This window comes from Pleurodeles waltl, chromosome 6 (genome assembly GCF_031143425.1).
Source record: "Pleurodeles waltl isolate 20211129_DDA chromosome 6, aPleWal1.hap1.20221129, whole genome shotgun sequence".
Lineage (NCBI taxonomy): Eukaryota > Metazoa > Chordata > Amphibia > Caudata > Salamandridae > Pleurodeles > Pleurodeles waltl.
Window position 1 is genome coordinate 604,980,811 of NC_090445.1, and position 15,287 is coordinate 604,996,097.

Here is a 15,287-nt window from a genome sequence, read left to right on the forward strand (position 1 = left end):
ATTTTTATTTTCAGATCTTCACTTTCCTGGATATTTGCTTGTCTTAGGGCGCAACTCGACATGAATGGCCACACTGTTGGCAATGGTGCATGATGCAGTGTCTGAGCGGAAGAGCACCACATATCATCTTAGCGTTGGTCATTGTCTGTGGAATGGCCATGCTAGTACCCTCTGTTGCTCGAAAACATACAGACCCATTTTTATATATCTTTGCATTGTTTGAATGTTATTGTTTTTAACAAAACAGGGAGCTATGGATGCTTTCAATGTTAACAAAATGTTTAGATTGCAAACCATATCACTGCGACCTGGTAATCAGAAGATCTTAGCTAATAACTTTCAAACTTAATATTGACATCAATCTTATATTTTGGCTAGCAGCAGCAAAACTGAGTTTTTGAGGCCAGTATCGCTTCAACCCAGAACCCATCTCAGAGGTTTCAAATTGGCCTGGCCAGGATGCCTGACAGCACCTTACTCCTCTTGCTTGACCCTTAAAAAATGATTGTATAAGATGGAAAAAAACACACTCATGGGCTCCAGTGACCATAGTACCCATATTCTGGAGTCGATACCAGGCCTCATCCCGAGAGGCTCTGCTTTGGACCTGATTCCCCTTTTTTATTTATCCCTTGGGACCACTGGGGCTGGTAAGGGGAATCAGAAGATTCAGCCCCCAACCCTGTGTCCCAAAAATTAACGAACTCGTGTATGTCAACATTTGAGGCAAAATTGTTACTGTAGAGTGTTAATGTGTAAAACTAGGAGATGTAAAGTTTCCCAAGAGTATTACTAACTAACTGGAGCCGTACTAACCTTGCCACCCCCCTACGAGTATAGAGGGTCTTACAACCATTTCAAACGAGTGCTCGCTGAACTGACATCTCTTTACACTTCCATCTTCCACAGTAGCAACTTAAAGATGGTAGGGTGCGTCGGTTTAAAGGCGGTGCATGTAAGGTCTGAGAGGCATGGGGGCAGGCAAGAATATCGACCTTTGAGCCCTGGGGGCTTAATAAGTCCCCCCCAAAGACGCCTGCACACTGTACGCACCCATGATGCGACTCCGGTTTCCCCTGCTCCTATCGTTACGGTTTCCCCTGCCCTTATTGTTACATGAGAGGCAACCCCAAACTGCGTCAGGGGGGCCAGAAACACCAAAACCACTATTTGCTCGACACCAGGACTTTCCAGTGACACAATGAGTCCCCTGCCTGTCCATCCTGATGGTACCACACTTTCTGTTTTTGGTCATTGAGGCAGTGCTACAGTTCTTTTCCTTTATGTATCAACTGGAGTGGCTGTGAACCAATTTACAAATGTGCCATTCCTGAGAGGATCTTGGATTTGGTGCGCATCATGATGGATTTCACCTCGGAATGATAATCCTACCCACAACATGTGAAGCACAAACTGTGTTTTGCTACTGTTTCTCTGGACCTGATACTGGCTCCCTCCCCCTCTCCCCTTCCTTCATTGAAACATGGAAACTTATTAAGGGTATGGATCTCCTGCGGATGCCTATTGCACTACAGATCATCTGTGATCTCCTGTTGTGCTCTTTCTCTTTGAGACCATTGCAGGATGTCCATTGGTTTTAACAAGCAGCTGGACTGTGGGAAGGTACTTTCTTGTATGGAGACACTGGCCATTTACTTTTGGTTTTAGGCAGCTGATGGACAGTTTTTTTTCTAGGGAGATCAAGGCAAAACACTTTAGCTTTGATGGAATTTTGAAGACTACAGAAATGTTTTAATAGAGCTACCCAAATGTCTTTTCTTCCTTAATTTCACTTATCAAGTAGAATCACAGATTTCTCACTTTTTATAATATTTGGCATTTATTTTTCTCTTCCTGATTATTTTACATTACATTTACTTTTTGTTTTTCTGTTTTGACAGGAGACCACTGCGAGCTAAATGTCAGATCAGGTCGCTGCACGGCGGGCGTCTGCAGAAATGGTGGCACATGTGTCAACTTGCTGGTCGGGGGCTTCAGGTGCGACTGCCTGTCCAGTGATTATGAGAAGCCATACTGCCAGATGACCACACGCAGCTTTCCGGCACAGTCATTCGTCACCTTCAAGGGCCTCCGACAGCGCTTCCGGTTCACCATCTCCCTCATGTGAGTATCAGGCATGGCCACTCCTGGAGAGTATCTGGAAACTAGGATTACTAAAGGTGCTGGGAAGATAGAAGAGAAAATATAGTAAAGTCACTAGTGGCCCAAGTGGTACAGCATGTGCTGCATTTATTCAAGACAGGGTACTTCACATTGTTGTGCTCCTTCCAAATCAACATTGACCTCTAGGCCGAGGACAGATGCTCAGTTTTTGTCCTTCACAGTGTCTCTTAGGACGCTGCAGCTTTCATTGGTAGAAAACTCTTTTTAGGTCTGGCATTAACCAAGACACTTTAATGTACTAAAACTATATGATTAAAATACGGGGGTTTCAGCCAGCTCTCTTCATCCATATATCAGTTATTGTGTCAGTCAGAGTATTCTTCCACCCACTGCTGCATACATCATGGGTTAACGGGTCAGTTCACTTCAGCCATAGGCATTTTGTGAGCGGCTGCATTCTGTCCTTCACAAGAAACATATCTACATGTAGCATCATTCATTGCGAGGGATTACCAGGGCAATGTGTGCTTTTAGAGACCAAACAATATTTTTGTTTTTAGCCACTCTTGATTGACGAGGGTCCTGAAGATTTCCCAGTAATACATTTTTACAAAAACTGTAACAAAACAAGCATTGATGAATCCAAAATGCTGGCACCCAACACCAGATTTGTTGGCTTTGCAAATGCTTGTTTGTCATTGTCTTTGTTTTTCCAATGAGTGTTAATGTCACCCTGTTATCAGTGATGTATTTGCATTTGAAATGCTATATATGCCCTCTCATCCATTGGGCTGTGTAACCCCTGACAGGCTTGCAAGAAACAAATCAGAAAATCTTGAACTCATTTTTATTTTGTATTTTTCAAGTCTGCCAAGTAGCACCATGACATATTATTTTTGACACTTAAACTTATAGTAACTGATAAACTTCATAGAGAGGGGTACAGCCCTCATCAGTGTATGCATATTCATACTGGTTAACACCTGCACAACCACAAACTGAAACTTGATTCAAAGAAAGGAAAGTGAAAGAGAATGAGTCAATTTTAGACTGGTCTTCGGTTATTCTACTTGCGTCTTGTTGTCTAGGGATGTCACTAAAATACAGTTTCTTCTTTGTTTGGTTTGCTTAAGTTTTGAGGGCTTGGACTTAATGTTCAGGGGTTAGAGGCATGTTTTAGATCTGATATAATAATTTTATACACTGTATGGAATCTTTGAAATTTAAATCACGTTTCATCTTTTGGCATTGTTTTATTTCCTGGTGAAATGGCTGAACCCTAGTGTTCTTTGCCCAGACGTGCTATCACATTTGCCTACGGACACAGGTGAATCGCCTTGATAGGTTAACCCTCTTTTCTACCAAGTCGGTATTGATAGCAGGTCACCAGCCAAAACCACTGGCTTTAAACATTCAGTGCAAGGTGTACTGACAGTTACATGTGAAAGGACTGCTATCACCCATGCACTTGGGCTAGTGGTGAAAATATAACATGGCTTTTCCCATACCAACACAATTCATAGCTGCAAGGCGACCTATTGTTGAGTGTGATACCTTCAGTTAATTCTGGCTTTTTTCTCAACTGCACTTTACTGCTGTGGGTTTTGAGCTCTTAGTTTCAATGTTAACAATAAAATCTAAAGTCTCAGAATCCATGTTGTCTGTTAAAAGGTCAGAACTGATTTAAAGCGACACAGTTGCTATGCAAACATTTGGCAGCTGAATGTCCACACAACAGCAGCACCAACTCGCTATAGCCAGGCAAAGAGTGCAGAAAGGCAGTGGCGAGCAAACTTAAAGCATCAAATTTCAGGTGCCTCAAAATGCAGGACTACAAATTATTCTGGTGTACTTCGAAAGTTTCAAGGTTATATTTCCCAAGGTATTATGCTGTTGACAGCATTGACCATCCCTACAATGTCATAATATTGCCTTTGAATAGGTGCATGATTTCCAACTGTGTGCACAAATTTGTTTATTAAAATATCTGAATACAGCACTCTTTATTAATCCATTCATAGTCCCGTAAACCAGATAAGAGCGAGTTTAAGAGGTTTATGAGATATAAGAGAGGAAACTGAGATTTGAGTATGATTGAGAGTGCAGTACACAGACTTTCCTATGCTTAAAGCAGTCTAACATGTCTTTTAGACATATTGCAAGTGGGATGACACTAAGTACCACTCCTCCTTCATATTAAAAATGTGTTTTATAACAATCATTGAAAAAAACAATATGTTTTGTAAGCACTGGAAAACACAGTTTTAGTCAACGTTGGTGTTAGGCTGCTGAATAAACATTGATAAGCACTGTTGTCAAAAGGTTTGGAAAACGCTAAGAAAAAAAACATGAAATTCAAAAACATAAGCTGTTAAAATAGGATAGCATACACATATGACACCATCAGTTGCGCCTAGCTTTTCAACCAACACCAACATCAGGTTGATTTGTGGGGATTGTAGTTTTGCTTTCGACACTTTCATTATGTGTTCAAACCCCAGATAGAAAGGGATGTTGGCAAAAATGACAGAAAGGCATGACTGAAAATGTTATTCATGACATGGTGTAGGTTATCAGCTATGATTAAAAAGTCTTCCAATCCATTTATAAAACTGTTTTTTCCACATATAAAGCCAGACGTTAACTCTGCTTACATATTTTGTGAGGGTTCATTCTTTCATTCACATAAAGCTTTCAAACAAGCATTGGCAATGCAAATCATTTTATCTTTTGTTTAGAATGAAGTTTAATATCAGGCTTCACAAAACAATAAAGGTACAACATGGACAGCAGCAGCTCAACTATCCCTAAGACAATTATATTAAGGACAGCTGGCAGTGGCTTGGAGGATCATCACAAGATTCTTTCATATATACAGCACAGATGCATTCCACGGAGCTAACTCACTAAAGAGGGAATATTAGGAGTTAAAGGACTGCTATACACTATTAGTAAACAGACATAAACATACAAGAAGTACAGTAGTCCTGCAAGAAGCTTCAGAACCTTTTTTTTTTAATTCCTGTTTATGTATCTACCCAAATTGATAATGAACCCTCACTGAGCTAGTGTGGCATGGTTCACAGTGGGCCCCATTTATAGCACTGAGAAGCGTCCAAGAGTACTACTTTTCACTGGTAGGAGTGTCTCCTAGTTGTGGGTTTCATAGTTTGGGTGAGGTTATGTTCCTTACGTCAACATTTCTATTCTTCTTTTGGTAAACTGTTAGACCTACATTAAAACTGGATGGATGAGTTAAAATTGGTTTGTACGGGTGTCTCCCTGCCAAAAGGATAAACACAGCAGGATCAGGTACATTCAACAGATCTTTTTTTTAGGTCCGGCTTTGTCACCAGAGGTAATGTGATCAACCTAAAAAGAGCTTTTGGGAGTACTGCTGAGAGGGTCTTTGGCTCTGCCCACAAGTTGGTAGCCAGGAGTACATGTTTTAATTGAGCATAAGTTATGTTCATCCACAGAACAAGCGCTTCTCTGCCACACGCTTCTCCAACAGGGCTGTGATTATTTTGGTTATTTATCCAGCTGCCTGAGCCAGCAGCAGCAGTTCTGCTGCATGAACTTGAACTTTAGGGGCCCACACATGACATTGCAATGCTGTTATAGTGGCTTAGATAACTACATAATTAACAATGTTTGGTTTTCTCTGTCTTCAGCACAGATGGAAGGCCATGCGAAATGTATTGCAGGCACTAACCCTCCTATTCCATCATTAACTTTAGACTTCAACATACAGTTTTGTGTTTGAGAGAATTATGGATTTCCAAGAGCTACACAAATATACATTTAGTTTTAGGTCTTGCTTGACAGTGCAATTGTCACCTGACCTTATGTGGTTAACAAAAAATAGATTCAGAAGGACTGAGAGAGGGGCTTAGGCTACACCCACATGTTGGTTCCCGTGAGTACAGAATTTGAATGGGCCGAATGTGTTTGCTTTCCCTACAAATACTGTTTGTATTGCACTTATTGCCTTTTTGTAAAGCTTATACTTGATAAAGCAGGACTGAGTTAGTTGTGATGTTACACCAATGATTATGGCTATAGCGCTTATCTGTTTATTATGAAATGTTGTGATAAAGGTACTGCGCTTGCCATATTTATTGTGAAAATCATATGTTAAAGTAAGTAGACATTCAAGTGTGGAACACCAATACTCTGTATTTCAGCTTACAAAGAGGTATTTTGTTTTATAGACTCTTGTAGTTCATTATTGTAGTACAGTGGTCTTCAAACTTTTTAGTGCTGCACCCCACTCCCCATTGTAAAAATAAAAAAAAAGTTCCCCCAGCAAATGTTTCACAAATAGTCTATTAGATTGACTATGTTTAAATATAACTAAACATATTTAAACATTGCAGTTAAGTTCTGTTACGAGTTCAATCAAATACATGATTGCTAATCATCTAGTCAGCCAGGCCTTATTAAAGTGTAAAAGTATCCATACTGTGATTATCAGAAAGGGGGAAGGGAGAATGAGGAATATTTAGAGGCCCTTCCTCTGACACCCATTCCAAGCCAGGATATACATGTCATTAGTCCATTGGAATGTTGAGAGCTCCATTGTAAAACAGTGGAGTGCTCCGGGCCTCTGATTGATGGCCGGTAGAAGTCTGGAGCTCCAACATTCCAGTGTTGTCAAACAAAGGCCTCACGGAGCCCAAGGGGAATTTAGTCCCCTCGGGGTCTGTGAGGCCTTTCTTTTATTTATTAGAATATTCTGTCTTCTAGTAGTGGAATGTCCTAATAGCCTTATAGCCTTCCATAGCTGGGCTATACCAGCATTAAAGTTGCGCTCCCTTGTTAAAGGCCCTCGCCTTCGGCTCAGGCCTTAAACGCTGGAACAGGCCTTTAATGGCCGGTATAGCCCGCTAAGGTGGGCTATGAGGTTATATTAGAACACTGGAATGTTGGGAGCTCCATTGAAAACAATGGAGTTCTCCGGGCTACCAATGGCCAGTAGAAGCCTAGAGCACCAACATTTCAATGTTGTCTTCACAGCTTATGCTGTGAGAAAAGGCCTCCTGTTGCTGTTTTTGTTGAGTCTTTGATTTTCCACATATTGAGAAGTACTTCTCAGGTGATTGTTATTTGGAGCAAGCCAGCCAGCTATTAACTATTTTATAGAAAGGCATACAAGTGCCAACTACTTAAAAAAGGTTTTGAATGCACATGTTCACAGGACGCTGTTTAATTTCAGCCTCTGAGCTACACTGGTTAAAAACGTCAAGGGCTACCACTGAGTAAAGTGACGCACAATGTATCACACTCTTACTAGCGTTTTAAATGACCCTTTAAAATTAGAAATGCATGCTTCGTATAACTCAGAGTACATGTTTGCAAGTGAGAATTGCAGGTTCCCTTCCATTATAAGTATTGCACAAGTATTGAGAATTGCCGCTATTCTCCGTTTAAATTCAAGAAGTGCAGGTACTCAGTACCTGCTCATTTAAATCACTGAGACCTACTGCCATAGGCTTCTAGCTTTGAAGCACTATAAACTACAGATGTTAACTCATTGGCACTCTTTTTATAACCTTATAATGCTAAATGGCAGGGTCGACCAAGCTTGGTTTTGAACTTTTACACTGCAAGATCACTCCGGATCTCTGCAGGCATATTGTATTGTATTGTATTGTAATCGTATTTATATAGTGCTTACTACCCCTGATAAGGCGTCGAAGCGCTTTTCGGTGAGTAGCACGCTACTCTGGAACCCAACAAGAATTAGTAATGGATTAGTATCGGGAAATAATGAGTACAGTTTTAGTATTATTATGAGTTAATTTGAGCCGTGGACATGAGAGTTTGTTAGTTAGATTGACTGTAGTAATGGAGGGGTGGAGGAGGAAAGAAATCCGGAAGTGTTAATTGGGAGTATATCCTTAATTTACTCAACCCAAAGGCTTGGGATGAGTAAAGGAGGATGGAGGATGGAAGAGTATGTGGAAGGGTTAGGGAGAGCATAGTAGCAGGATGAGATAAATGCTGGAGAATTTAGTAGGGTTGTGTGGGAGGTCACGGTAGTAGAGTGAGGTTTGGTGAGTTAGATGTGGAAGCGGAGGGAAGAGCTTAGGCAGAGTTATTTAGGAGATGAAAGTAGTCGAAAGGATTTGGGATGAGTCAGAGTGAGAATGGAGGATAGTTTGATAGAGACATGACATATGATGATGGGTAGATAAGTGTGATAAGATGAGAGCAGGAATTCATAGATATCTAGTATAACAACCCACCCAGGAGCCATGCAATGACCCACGAACATGCCAAGCACAGAAACAACATATACACATACATACATACATATATATATACATACACACATACACACATGAATACACACACATATGCACATACAATACATAATTAGAACCATGGGTAAAATATACTTAGTCAAACAGGATTAAAGAGTGTGTGTGTATTTTATTGTTATGACATAGTAGCAATACATATTTTCTAAAGAAACTATACATAACTAGAAATATACACATAATCTGAAAAAAATATCTATCAACATAGGCATATGCAGTTCATAGTTGTTTGAATATGGTGGTTATGAAGGAAAGAGCCAACTCTTGAGTAGTTTTCTGAAGACAAGAAAGTTATCTGTGGCTCTTATAGTTGGGGGTAATGAATTCCATAGTTTGGCTGCTTGAACGGAGAAGGATGTACCACCTGTAGTCTTTTTCTTGTATGGTGGTGTTCTAAGACGGGGTGCCAATCTTGAGTGGAGGGTTCTTTGTTGGATGTATTTGGTTATTTTGTTTCTGATAAAAAGCGGTCCTGTTACATGCATAGCTTTGTGGGTGATACAAAGCAGTTTGAAAGTGCATCTTCTGGCAACAGGTAACCAGTGTACTGTTCTCAAGGCAGGGGAGATGTAGGCTTGCGGCTTTACATGTAATAGTAGCCTGGCTGCAGAATTCTGGATACGTTGTAGTTTTTTCATAACAGATACAGATGATCCATGGTAGAGGCCATTGGCATAATCCAGTTTGGATAGTACAAGCGAGATAGTAGCTTGCACCTTGTGTGGAAATCCGAGGTGGGGGAAGATGCGTCGCAAAGTCTTCAAGGTGATGAAGCTTGTTCGTGCTAATTTGTCCACTTGGGCATTCATAGTTAACTTGGAATCCATGGTGATTCCTAGGTTTTTAACTTCCTTGGATAATTGAGGAGGTGGTCCGAGATCGTCAGGCCAGACGCACAGAGGGTCATAATTTTTCCAGTCACCACATATGAGTATTTCTGGTTTGGAGGTATTTAGTTTGAGATGGCTCCAGGTCATCCACTGATCAACGGCTCTGAGGGAACTGAAGATTTGAGAGTTTTCAATGTTTTTGGGGCATTCTAATTTAAGTAGTATTTGTGTGTCATCTGCATAGTTGTAGCATGTGAGATGGAAATATTGATCAGTTCTGGTAAAGATATCATGTAGATATTGAAAAGCAAAGGTGAGATGATTGACCCTTGGGGGACCCCTGCTTTTGTGAGGTAGGGTTCGGACGAGAAGGGGGGCGAGTGGATGATATTAGATCTTTTTTGAAGATAGGAAGTAATCCAGTTGAGAGCAATCCCTTGTATGCCGGCTTCGTGGAGTCTTTGAATTACGGTGTCATGGTCAACCGTATCAAAGGCAGCCGAGAGGTCCAAGAGAAGTAGTGCAGCAACTCCATTTCGGTCGACTGTGTTTTTAAGATCATCCCAGATTGCTATGAGTGCGGATTCAGTGCTTCTTCCTGGGCGGAATCCAGTTTGGAAGTCTGAAAGTATAGAATTGTCTTCAATTAATTGTGACATCTGGGCGAATGCTGCTCTTTCTATCAGTTTGCCCAGGAAAGGTCCATTAGTGATTGGTCTGTAGTTGTTGGGGATATATAGGGCTTGTAGGTTCATCAAGAACCCTAGGTACCCAGAGCCAATAAAGGAGCTGCACCTTGCAATGGATTTTCATTCTATACCGGGTATACAGCAATTAATTTGCTGAAATATAAAGAGTGAAAAATAGGTATCAAGGAAACCTTTGTATTTCCAAAATGGGCACAAGATAACGTGTTGAGAAACAATGGCTATTTGCACATCTCTGAATTCTGGGGTCTTCATATTAGCATGTGAATTACAGTGCATTTCTCAAACAGATGTTTTTTTTACACACTGTCTTACATTTGGAAGGAAAAAATGTTGAGAAAGACAAGGGGCAATAACACGTGCTCTTCTATTCTATGTTCCCCCAAGTCTCCCGATAAAAATGGTACCTCACTTGTATGGGTAGGCCTACTGCCTGCGACAGGAATCGCAACATAGACACAACACATTTTTACATTGAAATCTGACGTGTTTTTTGGAAAGGGCCTATCTGTAGATTTTGGCCTATAGTTTAGCCGGCACCTAGGGAAACCTACCAAACCTGTGCATTTTTTAAAACTAGACACCTAGGGGAATATAGGATGGGGTGACTTGTGGGGCTCTCACCAGGCTCTGTTACCCAGAATCCTCTGCAACCCTCAAAATTTGGCCCAAAAAAACACTTTTTCCTCACATTTCGGCGACAGAAAGTTCCAGAATCTGAGAAGAGCCACAAACTTCCTTCCACCCAGCGTTCCCCCAAGTCTCCCAACAAAAATGGTACCTCACTTGTGTGGGTAGGCCTATTGCCCGCGACAGGAAACGGCCCAAAACACAACATGGAAACATCATATTTTCCCAAAGAAAGCAGAGCTGTTTTTTGCAAAGTGCCTAGCTGTGGATTTTGGCCTCTGGCTCAGCAGGCACCTAGGGAAACCTACCAAACCTATGCATTTTTTATAACTAGACACCTACATATAACCTACTAAGCCATGTAAGGAAATAATAGTTGATTATATGGGTTTTAGTTGAAGTGTCGTTGGATCTGGCCCTTTTTTCAGGGTCATCCCCAAACTTTTTGCCTTCCTCCTCCTATTTTTCTGACCTCTTTTTGTTGGTTGTAGGACTCTGGGCACTTTGTCACTGCTGATCGGTGCTAAAGTGCATGTGTACTCCCTTCTAAACTTGGTATGATTGGCTTACATCTGATTGGCTTATTTAATTTACCTGTAAGTCCCTTGCATAGTGGTATCACTTATACCCAAGTCCTGTAAGTTAAATGCTACTAGTGGGCCTGCAGCACAGTTTGCACCACCCACAGAAGTAGCATTTCAAACCTGTCTCAGGCCTGCCACCGCAGGACCTGTGTGCGCACTTTACTGCCACAAGGGCCTGGCATCTAAATTTACTTGCCAGGCCTGGAACTCCCCTTTTACTACATATGTCACCTCTAAGGTCATATGTAGTAAGAGGCACATAGTAGTAGCTAGACCCGTGGGCAGGGTGCTGTGTAGGTAAGAGGTAGGCCATGTGCCTTATTATATGGCCTGTCCTAACAGTGACAGACTATTTGGTTTCTCACTGCTGTGAGTGCTGCCTGTTTCATAGGATTGCATTGGAAAGTGAGGAATGCTGCCTACTGGTGTAGGTGGACTTTTAGAAAGTAGACGTTTCTCTGTGCTTATAACTCTGGTGCTTTTATAGCTTAGCGCCAATCTACGTCTGCGGGAGAGTGACAGCTGGGCTCTGTGCATACTTTCAAGGCAACATTCACACAGGGAGGGTGGAGGTGTAATAGGAGTACATCTGCATACTGAATGGTCTTCCTGGGCTGGGTGAGGTAGAGGCAGGGCACACATGCATTTGTAAAGGCTATGCCCTGGCCTCACACAAAGGGCTTGTAACCCCCTACTGATGTCTGGAGCCAGTGCCGGAGGAGAAGGGGATATTCCTGGAACCGATTAGTGCTGGTTGGAACCCCCCTCGCCACCTTTGTGGAACATGAGCAAAATGAGTATAAGTACAAGGGGTTGTCTCCCACATTTGTAGACAGACAGTGATGGACACTGTATGGACTGAACAGTAGATGCCGCTGGAGAGGCTCGCCAGGAACTGCTCTGCTGTTGGACTGTCCTTTGACCTGCTAGGTCACTAGAAGGACTGCCACTGCTTCTTGTGGACCCTTATGCTGGCCTGCTTGCCTGGGCCCTGCAGCATTGTGCCCCCACAGCTGTCTCCAGGGGCTGGGTTGTGTATCCCTTTTCTCCCCTGTATTTCTCTTCCCTAAAGTGCATGGAGGGTGCTTTTGTGATCCTTTACCTCAGCGTGAGGAAAGTGCTATGTTTTTTGTGCAGGAGCATGTGAGGATAACGCTCCCTTTCCTTTACTCCTAGTGTGGGAAGAACACTGTTAGTCTGATTCCCTCAGCGTGAGGTGACCACTCTGTTTGTTTGAGCCGGAGCGCATGAGGAGAGTGCTCCTGCTATCCCTGTGGTCGGGGGCCTCGGGTGTGACTGCTTCCCTCCCCCACTTTACATTTCTGGAGGAGAAGACCCAGCTAAGCTGCCCCCAGTCCCAGGAGAGCAAGGACGAGTCGTCCACTCTGCAGTAACCCCAAGGCACAAGCAGGCCTGACTTGCGTGCATTCACCATGTGACCTGGGCAGCAAAGAGACAAGGAGCTGGCTTGCAGCTGAGCACTTCAGGCGGTTTCCTGTGCAGGTTGCCTCCCCCAGGAGAGAGCAGCGACTTTGTGGTGCCCAGCATGCGCTCAAAAGTGAGAGGCGGCTCGAAGGAGGGAGCCGCATCCACGAGCAGCTACACCTGCGCGAGCGGCTGCCAGAGGATCACTGGTTTATGTGGGAAATCTAGATGGGTTGCCCCGTCTTGAGAATTCTTGTATTGAGGGCATACCTTGCCAACCTTCGCGGGACAGATCCTAGACAGAGGCCCATTCCCGCTGGAGGAAAATTGCCCACATTTATGGTAATAACAGAGCAGCAGGTCCCGAGGGGATGGAGCACGTCCCAATTACCATATTGTTCAGAAAATAAGCACGGATGTGCTGTAACTTTCATACAGGAGGAACCGTGGAGTGGTTACCTCTATACATTTGGTTTCTGTCGCCAGGATATATTTATGCTCTCATGGCCTGCTAAGTATCCTTGTAAAACCTGACTGAGGATTCATATTACATGTCGTGCTTGCCAGGTTAGGGGGGATATGTGTATGTTCAGGCTGTACATTGCAGGAGGTGCTATGACAGATGCTATATGAAAATGCTCTCATGATGTGTGACTGTATCTGGGTGATAATGATGACTCACCATTTGAGAATTTCATTTTATTTGCATGTACTTTTGGGGATAGTGATGATCTGACAACTGCTTGTGTTGCAGGATATTACTTATACATGTCATTTTAGGTCTAATGATGTTTTGTGCAATACAGTATATTTTTATATAACTTGTGGAGTTTCTTTGTGGTGTATTTATTGTGTCACTAGTGTTGTGTGTGTTGTGCAAGCACTTTACACATTGCCTCTGGGACAAGCCGGACTGCTTGTTCCAAGCTACCAAGGGGGTCAGCAGGAGTTATCTTATGTATGTAGCTCTCTTGTCCTGACTAGAGTGGTGACCCCTGCCTGGCAGAGGTGCCTGTCCTAGCCAATCAGGTACCCCATTTCTAACAAGTGTCAAGTGTTGCTCTGTAGAATGTAATCACAGAGTCCAATTGCTCTACTACTTTGAACTTGCACAACTTTACAGGATATTCAGTAGATCTATAAATGAAAATATATAGTTAATTGTCTATTGAATACTAGAATCCATGGTTTTGCGCTTTTCCATCAGACCTGTTTGCAATATTTTTTTCCTTAAAAAAATTGAGAACTTCAAGGAATATTGCTAACAGTCGTAGATTTTGGATAGTTGCACTAATATTGCACACCACCCATTTCTTTGCCAGGCATTTGTTCAGATGCAGATAAATGAGAAAGCTTTTTTTTTTTTTACATATCGCTTACTATCATCGTCTCGTAGTTTTGCAGTGCTGTGAAGAGAAGGTTTTTTATATTACTTTTTCCCTCCTCCACTAACTATTTGAAGAATGAAAGACTCAGGTAGTCATCCGCCAGACTCAGGGTGGCGGTCCGATCCAGCCCATTCTGACCGTGGCAGAGCTGCCGTGGTCCAACGGCTGACACCGCCAGGCTGCAATCAGCCTGCAGCCTGGCAGTGCTCCCCTCCAGATTTCGAGTCCCCATCCGCCAGCCTTTCCATGGCGGTTTACACCACCATGGAAAAATCTGCCAGAATGGGGGTGCCCGGGGTCCCCTGGTGGCCTGTGCCCTGCCCAGGCACTTGGCATAAGCAATGCAGGTGCCCCCATGCACAGCCCCATCGTGCATTTCACTGCCCAAATTACAGGCAGTGAAATGTGTGATGGGTGCTGCTGCACCGCCATATTGGCGCCGGGTCGATTCTGAGCTGGCGTCAATGTTAAGGCCCTCTTCACCACAGGGCCATTGGGCAGAAAGACTGTTTCCACCCGCCGGCCCTGCGGTAAACTTGGGATAGGGCTGGCAGTGTTCTGGCGGCAATAGCGGTCAGGTGGCGGGATGAGTTTGGCGGGTGGCGGAATGACCACCTGAGTCTGCCCTACCAGCATCCGAACCTGATCTTCCTTTTTGTACCTAACATGCCTGTAGCAAATGTATTACCACTCAAACCTTTACTACCACAACCATTATACACCATTACCACCAACAGCGCCACTACAGCAACCATTAGTGTCACTAACCTAACCACAACAACCGTCACCACCTTACATCAGAACAGGTTTTGAGCTTACCGCGTGAAAGCACTACTTTTTGTCGTTGCCAATAGTTATTTTTTGTAGTGCTTCCACTCCGGGCCACTTTACCACAGATGTGATTAATACGTTTTAACGGTGACGTACATGACGGCTGTACCCCGGATGCACAGCCTGTCTAGCAGCAGTTAAGGCTGAGTAATAAGACTTGGCACCCCTTTAAACACAGATTTGTTTTCTTCGAATGGAAGCTGAACGCAGCCCTTGGAAGAGGTGGTCGTGAGGGGGAGGGGGGAGCAAATGTTTTGTTTCTCCTTCTAATGGAATTGCTGAAAGGCAATTGTGAGTAGAGCTCGCTTTATTGCCGGGCTGGGCAGGAGGTCACTGGCCCCAGCCACCTCCCTGGGTTTATAGCAATTAGGTTAATGGCACTCGGCCAGCCAAACGCCTTCCTCCCCCCATACTCCTCATATGGGGAACCCCCGCCCCCACC

The 15,287-nt window shown here is 43.3% G+C and overlaps 1 protein-coding gene across 2 annotated transcripts in view; it reads left to right on the forward strand.

The window, feature by feature from the left end:
* Nucleotides 1–15,287, forward strand: part of CELSR2 (cadherin EGF LAG seven-pass G-type receptor 2) — a 301,695-nt gene that overhangs the window by 120,550 nt on the left and 165,858 nt on the right. For both annotated transcript variants that reach the window (XM_069238878.1, XM_069238877.1), the window contains exon 3: nt 1,902–2,124. In XM_069238878.1, coding sequence (XP_069094979.1) covers nt 1,902–2,124 — 223 coding nt within the window. The remainder of the gene's footprint in view (nt 1–1,901; nt 2,125–15,287) is intronic.